Genomic DNA, 10,000 nt, shown 5'->3' with positions numbered 1-10,000 from the left:
TTATCACACCTACACACACATACACACACACACACACAGAGAAAGAGAGAGAGAGAGACAAACTAAAAGGTCCTGAGCATTAAGGGAAAAGAATGGAAAAATAAGGAAAAGATCTCGAATGGCAGACAATGAAAAGGAATGCATCGAATGTGAATGCTTGACGTGAGATACGATGGGGAACGATCGTGAACCTGTTGATTCTTAAACTTTTCTTCGAGCTGATAGGATGTAAAAGAAAATGATGAAAAGAAGAATGCGATTATTCAAAAAAAAAAAAAAAAAAAAAGAAAAAAAAAAAAATTCATCGTTGAGAAGCGTGAATAACTGAATTACTTTACAACTTTATTATACGAAATATTTCTCGTAATAAATAGAAGAGAATCAATTTTTATAACTAATGAAAATTAATCGAAAGTGACAAAGAAAAAATGTCTGCAAATAAATGAAAGATTCGTCGTTGCAGAAAACGATGCTTTTTTCTTTTTTTTTTTTTTTTTTTTTTTTTTTTTTTTTTTTTTTTTTTTTACGAAAACAATTAAATTATTATCGAAAATTTGTCATACAAAATAATTCTTATAAATTCAACAAAAAAAAACCATTAAAATGAATCAGAAAGAAACGTTTATATAACTGACGTAGATATATCAAAGATTCATCATTGAAAAGACAATTCTATTTTTTACAAAAAACAATTAAATTACTATCGAACTTGTCACACGAACTATTTCTTCTATTATAAAAGAAAGAAAAGAAAAGAAAAGAAAAGAAGAAAGAAAAAAGAAAAAAAAAAGAAATAAGGGAAAGAATTAATTTTCAATTCCCATAAAAATAAATCGAAAGACATAAGATAAAATTATCATGGATATATAAAAGGTTCGTCGTTGAAAAACAAAAAGATTCTATTTTTTACAAGAACAATTAAATTATAATACTATCGAACTTGCCGAAGGAATTATTTCTTCTAATATCGAAAAAAAAAAAAAAAAGAAAAAAAAAAAGGAATTAATTTTCAAAAATAAATCGAAAGACACAACGAACATTATCGTACATATAAAGGATTATCTCTCAAAGAAAGATAATTTGTAAATCAACAATGAAACATACGATACAAATTATTTCTAATAATATCGTGGAAAACGATTAATTTCTAATCATCATCAAAAATAAATCATATCAAACATTAAATAATATATATAGTTACACGTATTTATACACGTTGTTTAAATTTCATTCGACGAATTATGAACACAAAGAAGGATCAAGAAAAGACGGCAAATAGATTCTCCTTGTAGGCTGTATATTGCAAGAATGGTTGACGATGGTATAGAGCTGGTGGTAGTATATAGTGGTGATGGTGGTGGTGGTGGTGAATCGTGAAAAGAGAAGGGATGAGACGGTGACGTTGGAAAAGCCCGAGGGAAATACGGAGATCCTCGCACAAGCGTCCCTTTGCTCCTGCTCATTTTTCCCTTTTATGCGTTCCATTCGTTCATGTCACTTCCTATGCTTGCACTCGCTTTGTGGTCGTGTATCTTTATACATACACACGATACACACACACACACACACACACACACATGTATGTAAACACACACGTATATATATATATATATGTGTGTGTGCGTGCGGACAAAAATGGACAGTGTACATTGGTATGTACTTCTCTATCTTTTTCTTTTCCCTTCTTTCCTGTTAAAGTAAGAAAAGATGGTAGGCGAAAGAAGGCCGACTCCATTCTTAGAATATTTAGATGGGATGAAATATATTTTATTTAAAGGATCAAGAAGAAACAATACTTTACTTTGAAACTACGATGAGAAGGGGAAAGAAAACAACTGTAAGAATGTATTGAATTCTTGTCGAAAGTCTTGACAATGTTATGTTATGTTTATATACAAAGGAGACAATGTTTATATCTATCTCTCTTTGTCGTTATAATACGACGTTTCTTGATCACGAATAAAATTTTTCTTAGTAATTGTTTCAAAATAATACCTAAGATAATGTCCTTCGATAAGAGGAGAATTGAAACGACCTTTATACAATGGCAACAAAATAATGACGATCTTTTGAGCACGACGACTCTCTATGAGACTCCCTCTTCTTTACATTCTTAGTCGATTCTCGTACGTTGAACGATGCACTAGTCCAGTTAATCTACTTAATTAAAAATAAACACTGACGTCGTTCATAGCAGAGAGAAATATCTCAGTCTGAACGTACCAAGTCTTCGTACGGTTTTCATAAAACAAACGAAGTAATTCAAAATTCGTATTCCCCTTCGTATTTCTAATAAGCTTATTTTCGGAAAACACGAAAAATATATAAGATCAACTATCTATGTATGTACATACATCTATTATGATTTCTTTCTTATTAAATAAAATAACAATTTCTTTTCGTTATATTTTTATAATATATGACATATCTTAAGTTATTTATTTATTATGATAATAATTATTTTCACTTTATTTAAATTTTTACATAATATTCGATTATGTAATATAATATGTGACATAATTAAAATTATTTATTTATTAGGAGAATAATTATTTTGTTTAAATATTTATATTTTATTATATAATTATATTTAAATTAAATATATATATATATATATATATATTTTTTTTTCTTTCTTTCTTTTCTATTCTCGATAAAATATCCAAAAGACATTTCAACGTCATAAGAATAAATCGGAAGAAATATTTAAAATTATATATCGTGCATAGATAAAAGATTAATCATTGAAAAAAAAAAATTTTCAGATTCAATTTTTCTTTTCTTTTCTTTTCTTTTTTTTTTTTCATATAAGAATAATTAAATCACTATCGAATTTGATCACAAAAAGTTTCATTATTCAATAACTAAGAGGGAATTGATTTATATATCATTATCACGTAGGATTTATTTTCTTTTAAATTCGCGGATAGCCAATAGTAACAAATCTATCGAACGAGATAAACGATTTAACGATCGAACGAATGAACGAACGAATGGCGGATGAGTTACAACGTATACATAAAGTATATCAAACCATTTCCATTGGGTCCTCTATATCAGGCATTTGGTTGGTATTGCCTATGGTACTGCATAGTATGTGCTCAGGCTTCCCACAAATCCGCAAATTGCTGGTCCTGACCCCCTAATTAACGCATACTTCTCCACAATTTTCCAAAAGGGAACAAACACATCGAGTACCAACCTCTTTCTCTTTAGTCCACTACTAATAGCCACTTCTCAACGTTACCAGCACACCTTTTCACTGCCGTTGTCTCCATTCGTTGTTTCAACCTCTCTGTAGTCACTTCTTCTTCATGTACTCTCGACAGAGTTTCCAACGAGTCGTTAGTTAGACCTAAATTAATCTAAGACTAAGGCTAGTTCTATTCCTTACTAGTGTTCCATCTACCAAGGGAAAACGTTCTCCATTCTACTACTAAAGCTTTAAATTTATCCTCTAACGAAGAGAAAACGAATGTAACGACGAAAAAGACGTAAAGTGGATGAGTACGTGAACGAAGAAACGAATTATATCGCAAATTACGTAATATCCTGGAAAAAAAAAAAGAAAAAAAAAAAAAAGAAAGAAAAAGAAAAGAAAAGAAAAAAAATCTTTGACCTAAGAACTCGTACTAACTTTTAACTCGTTCTCCTTTTTTTACTTTCTTTTCTTTTTTCTCTTATTTTTCTTAAAGGTCATCGAAAGGAAAACAACGAGATAACATCCTTTTTTTTTTTTTTATTTCTTTCTAATTAAACTATCCACTATCTCGATCATTGCTTTCGATAAAATTCATTCAACACACACACACACACATGTAAATAGATATATATATATATATACATACGTACATACATATATTGTAGTATATGTAAATATTTATAAAGTGATATATGACAATCTTATTGTTTATAAATTAAATTATTGAGTAAATTATTGGTAATAAATATTTGTATATATATAAATATATATATTCACTTGTATTTACATATATTGTAATATTTATAAAGTAATATATGAGAGTTTTATTTTGATAATAAATTGAAAAGAATTGATCGAGGTATTTTATCTTATCTTTTAAAACTAGTTCGACGTATTAATTCTTAAATGATATTATCAAATATCAAAAGTAATTCGATAACGTTATTACTACTAATAATCTAAATAAATATTCTAAACGAATATAGTACGTATTATTATATCAGTTGTTACGTTTTTTCTTTTTTTTATTTTTATTTTTATTGTTCCATTAATAATAATAAAAATTGAAATTCACTAATATACAGGATATTTCGTAAATCATTAATTTCTAATTATAATATATTATAATTCTTTGTTTCCTTCCTTTTCTTTTCCTTCTTTTTCTTTTTTTCATTTTTTCTTTTTTTTTTTTTTTGTTTTTTACTTTTTTATTATATATCAAATATGTCGCGATTATAAGATATCATAAACATTAATATAAATTTGTCAAATATTTTAAAACGATTATTCGAGTTGATATTTCGAAAGAAAATGGTACGACACTTTCGTTATATTCTTTTAACAGTTCAGATACAATTATGAAAATGGGAGTTCCTTTATTACAATGATACGTCAAAGAAAATCCTTCTTGGACCTTCCAGTACCATTTTCCAAAGTCCAAATGTCTCTAAAAACAAACGTGAAAGAAAATAAAGAAAAAGAAGAAGACGACGAAGAAGAAGAAGAAGAAGAAAAGATCGAAAGAAATCGTCGTTGAATATCGTTTTACAAAATACAAAAGGTCAACCATCTTCGGACTTTTTCCATCACCCGAATTGTATAAGAACCAACGTTAAGGCAAGAAAGAGAAAGAAAAGAAGAAACACAACAATCCTTGGGACATCGTATCGTTCGACTTTAACTCGAGCATGTTCGCAATCCGAGTCCCGAGCAAACGATAATTGACTTTGTTTCCAACTCGTTTCCCACTGTAGACTATCTCGCACCGAAAGTCATCCTGGAAAGTGCAAACCCAGTGTGTTCTTATACATCTACATCTACACAATCTAATGTTAGTTTTACGACTAGTAAAAAAGAAAAAGAAAAAGAAAAGAAAACAATAATAATAATAATAATAATAATAATAAAAAAAAAAAAAAATAATAATAATAATAATAATACAAGAAAAAGATTAAAAATAGGCGAAATGTTAGCTTTACGATTGGTAATAAAAAAACTAATAATAATTAAAAAAAAAAAAAAAAAAAAAAAAAAAAAAAAAAAAAAAAAAGAAAAGAAAAGAAAAGACAAAAAGTAGACACAAGATTTTAGCTTCACGACTGTTAGAAAAAGAAAAGGAAAAGAAAGAAAAGAAAAAAGAGGACGAAACGTTAGCTTTACAACTGTTAAAAAAAATAAAGAAATAAAAAAGTAAAAAAAGAATAAAAAAAAGTACAATAGAAAAAAAGAGAGAGATAAAAAAGTAGTATAAGAAAGATATAAAAAAAAAAAAAAAAAAAAAGTAAAATTAAATGAGAATTCTATGCGAAGTCACCTGATATCGATCGTGATATTATCTTGATATAAATATATTTAATGCTATATTTAATTTATTTTTTATATGCTTCTTAAATATCTCGTCTTAACAAGTGTTTCTTTCTTTTTTCTTTTTCATATATATATATATATATATATATACATATATATACATATATATATATATATGTAACAGTCTCACCAATGATTTTCGTACCAAATCAATTGGTCGGAGCACCAGCTGGTACCAACGTGACGATCGATTGTCACACCGAAGCCTATCCTCGTGCAATGAGCTATTGGTTCCTAGGGGATGAAATGATACTCACGAATGAGAAATACACAACTAGTATAATGGAAAATAGCTACAGGGCTCATATGAAATTGCACATAAGGAATCTTCAAGCTGGTGATTTTGGAAATTATCGATGCATCAGTAAAAATTCATTGGGCGAGACAGAAGGTTCTATAAGGCTCTATGGTAAGTAGTTTTTCGTATAATTAAAATGATTAAATTCATTAATTAATTAAATAATATTTCAAATAATTCAATATAATTATATCATTGATTAATTAAATAATATTTACAATGATTGAAATAAGTCAGATAATTTCGAAAGATGAATTTTTTTTCTTTTCTTTTCTTTTCTTTTCTTTTCTTTTTTTTTTTTGATAATAAAACGAACGAAAATTTTATCAATTTTTATTCTCCCGTATAAATATTTATTCGAATGTAAATATTGCTTGACACGTTTTAAACGTAATATGTCTTATATCTCGATTATATATCGATTAAATCGTGGAGAGATGATTTAATGAACGATGATGATTATTATTCTTGTTCTTTTTTTCTTTTCTTTTTTTTTCTCTTCTTCTTCTTCTTCTTTTTTTTTTCCTAGAAATCCCAAAACCTTCGGCGCCACCCAAGGCAACGGAAATCAAGAGCAGCGCCAACAAAGAAGGTGAGACTTTTACTAATCGTTAAATTCATTGTCTTAAGTGTTATTATTTAATCAAGCGATCATTAAGTTCCAATTAAACAAAAACTTGTATTTCTCGTGCAATCGTACGTTCTCGCAATTATGTACATAATACACAACGTTAAAGTGACTTAAATTGAAAGAAAAAGAAATAAATAAATGAATGAATAAAAGAAAGAGAAAGAAAAAAAGAAAGAAAGAAAGAAAGAGAAAGAAAGAAAGAAAGAAAGAAAGAAAGATAGAAAGAAAGAAAGATAGAAAGAAAGAAAGATAGAAAGAAAGAAAGAAAGGAAAAAACGAAAAGAGTCCAATTAAACGAAATAATCAGTCGAAAGGCGCGAAATAAATCTTATATAAATAATAATGATAATATCATAATCAATGTGAAGTATTTTCAAAATAGGAAAAATATTTCGAAACTGATTCAATTTCGTTGAAATCATAACGCCATATATTCGCGAAAATATGTACATATGTACATACGTATGTATATATATATATATATATATATGTATGTACGTATGTAGAACGAACGTTCCGCGTTGTTTCGTATAATAATACCAGCTTTTATTTTGTCAAACATATTGCATATTTAATTTCTCCTCACGTCACGTTTATCGAATTTTTTTTCACTATCCTTTATCGCCATTCTTTTTTTTTTTTTTTTTTTTTTTTTTTTTTTTTTTTTTTCCTTCATTTTTTTCATTTTTCTTTTTCTATTTATTTATTTCACTGGCAAAAGTAATTTAATCGACTCACATTCTCCCTTTAATAGCGTTAATGGGAAGATATAAACAAACGAAGAGAAAAATATAATATGTATTTCTGTGAGTTCACATTGGTACACGTGTATATATACATATATATATATATATATATATATATATATGAGAGAGAAAGAGACAGAAAGAAAAGTAGACATATCAACAAACGTGTGTCATGGTTCTTTAAAACAACGACAAAAAAAAAAAGAAAAAGAAAAAAAAAAAAAAAGAAAGAAAGAAATGAAAGAAAAGAAAAAAAAAAGGGGGACAAAAAGAAAAAATAAAGAAGGAAAATCTCGCATATCACGTATTTTCATACGGATAAATAAAGAAATCGTTTATATTTTCGAAATATAACGAAAGTATTCTACTTACATTGATAATGGCGACCGTTAAATTCGAACAGACTTTAAACAGATATGTATATGTACACGTCGTTTTAATAACGTCGTCTATAAATGAAATATCGATTTAAAAAGGATATATCATTTTTCTTTTTTTTTCTTTTTTCTTTTCTTTTCTTTTCTTTTCTTTTCTTTTCTTTTCTCTTTTCTTCTCTTTTCTTCTCTTCTCTTCTTCTCCTCCACATATATACGAGCACTTATAAAATTCAAAACGAGATCTTTCGAGATAAATCGTTCCAATAAATCTAACAGATACGACGAAATCGTCGATCAAATAAACAAAATCATCCTTCGTCGAATTAATTAAACGAACGGTTATGGTTATTAATTATTATTGCACCCATCGCCCACCTCCACTAATAACCAACGCTGCCTCCTCACACCCATTCGCCTCTTTCTCTCTCTCTTTCTCTGCACCCTCCCCACCCTACATAAATGAATTAACAGGTTGATGTACCAAAGAAAACTTCGTTATCCTCTTTGAAACATACATAGAATTCTATTTTAATTTACGTTGGCGTTAAGAACTACCATAGAAAAATCATATAATCACGTTCGATTAAATTAATTAATCGACTTATCACGTTGTTCGTTCAAGAAACACAAACGTCGTCCATTGTTCTTAAGATAAAAGTGAACATATGTAAAGAAAGAGAGAAAGAGATGGAGAAAGAGAGATAGAGAGATAGAGATAAAGAAAGAAAGAGAGAAAAAGAAAGTGTGTGTATGTGTGTGTGTGTGTGTGTGTGTGTGTATGAGAATCATAAGCTATGGAAGGAAGGAATAGTTAGCCCAAGGCAGTATAGAATCTTTTCAAAGTGATCTTTATATTAGTCATAGCGGTACACTATGCACACTGGGAATTGTATTATTAAAGCATTGCGAATAAGTTGGGCGGATGCCTAGGTCAGGTCCCAGTGGTTCTGCCCTCAGTTTTCCCTCCCTCTCTCTCTCTCTCTCTCTCTCTCTCTCTCTCTCTCTCTCTTTCTCTTTCTCTGTCTTTCTCTCTTCTACCTCTTTCTCTCTTACTCTTACGTTCGCTATACCTTCCCTCTTTCTCTTGCTTCTCTACCATCTCTCGGTCTCACGAAACCAATCTCAATATAGTGCATTATTAACGCCATACAAGGCACAGTCACGACGGTATTACCACCATTAAGCTTTACAATTTTACCGCATACCCGTGCACCGCACTATTTCTATTCCCTTCCTCCCTCCATCCTCTCCATACACACACACACACACACACACATATATATATATATATATATATATGCACACACACGCGTGCACGCACACGCAAACATCTACTCATCCTCCTCCTCCTCCTCCTTCTCCTCCTCGTCCTCCTCGTCCTCCTTTGGCTGAGGTTGAACTGTACGTGGATTATTGTTATATATCCTTCTTCATTTCTCTATCTCTCTTTCTCTTAAGAAATTGGTGTTTCTAACGAACGATTATTATTGCTTTTGAATGTGGTTATTATCACTGACCGGAGTCCCACTAATCAAGCTTTTCTTTTCAAAGCAACGCGATCCTATTAACTACTTGACATTGAATTAATGTTAAAATCTTAAGGAGAGAATTATTCATGTCGTTCCTTTTGTTTTGTTTTCTACTATCTTTCTCATGCAGAAAATAGGAAAAGGTAGATGAGACACGATCTTTACCATCTTTCAGTATGAAACAAGAGGTCGTCGAGCTTGGGACGAAAGAGCTTGTTCACTTTCTCTCTCTCTCTCTCTCTCTCTCTCTCTCTCTCTCTCTCTCTCTCTTTCTTTCTTTCTAACATACACATATACATATGCTCGTGAATTCTTCTCTTACCGTTGATAACGGCAGCTACATCACTATTTATTTTATAATCTTATTACGCGACACGGCTTGTGAAATAAAACTTTGAAATGACATGGGAGAGATATAGAGAGATAGATATAAATAGACAGACAGACAGAAACAGAGAAAGAGAGAAAAAGAGAGAAAGAGAAAGAGAGAAAGAGAGAGAGAGAGAGAGAGAGAGACTGTGCGTGTCCACAGAAAACTCATTACGAGAAATGTTTCTACGTTTCGTATCTTCCTATGAAACACGTTCGTTGAAATTTTCTCTCTTTCTATCTCTATCTTCTCTCTCTCTCTCTCTCTCTCTCTCCCTCTCTCTCTCTCTCTCTCTTTCTCTGTCTCTCTCACTATCTATTTATCTATCTATCTATCTATCTATCTATCTATCTATCTATCTATCCCTCTTTCTATTTCTATCTTTGTCTCGATCTCTCGTTTCGTGTCGTATCGTAGAAGAAATAAAAATTTTTCACTCGGGAACAAATTCAACTCGACGATTTAATATACCGTATGCTT

General features: G+C 29.7%; 1 protein-coding gene and 1 long non-coding RNA gene across 15 annotated transcripts in view; one reads left to right on the top strand and one right to left on the bottom strand.

Annotated features, from left to right (window-relative positions):
- LOC124952935 (lachesin) overlaps positions 1–10,000 on the top strand; it is a 282,806-nt gene that overhangs the window by 236,377 nt on the left and 36,429 nt on the right. For all 12 annotated transcript variants that reach the window (XR_007102062.1, XM_047503592.1, XM_047503591.1 and 9 more), the window contains 2 exons: positions 5,694–5,978; positions 6,397–6,459. Coding sequence is in view for 11 of the 12 variants with exons in the window: in XM_047503592.1 (XP_047359548.1) it covers positions 5,694–5,978; positions 6,397–6,459 (348 nt within the window). In the remaining variant the exon portion in view is untranslated. The remainder of the gene's footprint in view (positions 1–5,693; positions 5,979–6,396; positions 6,460–10,000) is intronic.
- The window catches only part of LOC124952941, a 74,734-nt gene continuing 69,154 nt past the window's right edge, over positions 4,421–10,000 (bottom strand). Inside the window, exons 3-4 of one of the 3 annotated variants that reach the window (XR_007102065.1) lie at positions 5,700–5,803; positions 4,421–4,979 (exon numbers count right to left, since the gene is read on the bottom strand). This is a non-coding gene — a long non-coding RNA (uncharacterized LOC124952941). The remainder of the gene's footprint in view (positions 4,980–5,699; positions 5,804–10,000) is intronic. The other 2 variants (XR_007102063.1, XR_007102064.1) reach the window with 2 other exon arrangements.

The sequence above is a fragment of the Vespa velutina genome, chromosome 11, assembly GCF_912470025.1.
Source record: "Vespa velutina chromosome 11, iVesVel2.1, whole genome shotgun sequence".
Taxonomy (NCBI): domain Eukaryota; kingdom Metazoa; phylum Arthropoda; class Insecta; order Hymenoptera; family Vespidae; genus Vespa; species Vespa velutina.
This window is presented reverse-complemented; position numbering and strand designations above follow the sequence as displayed.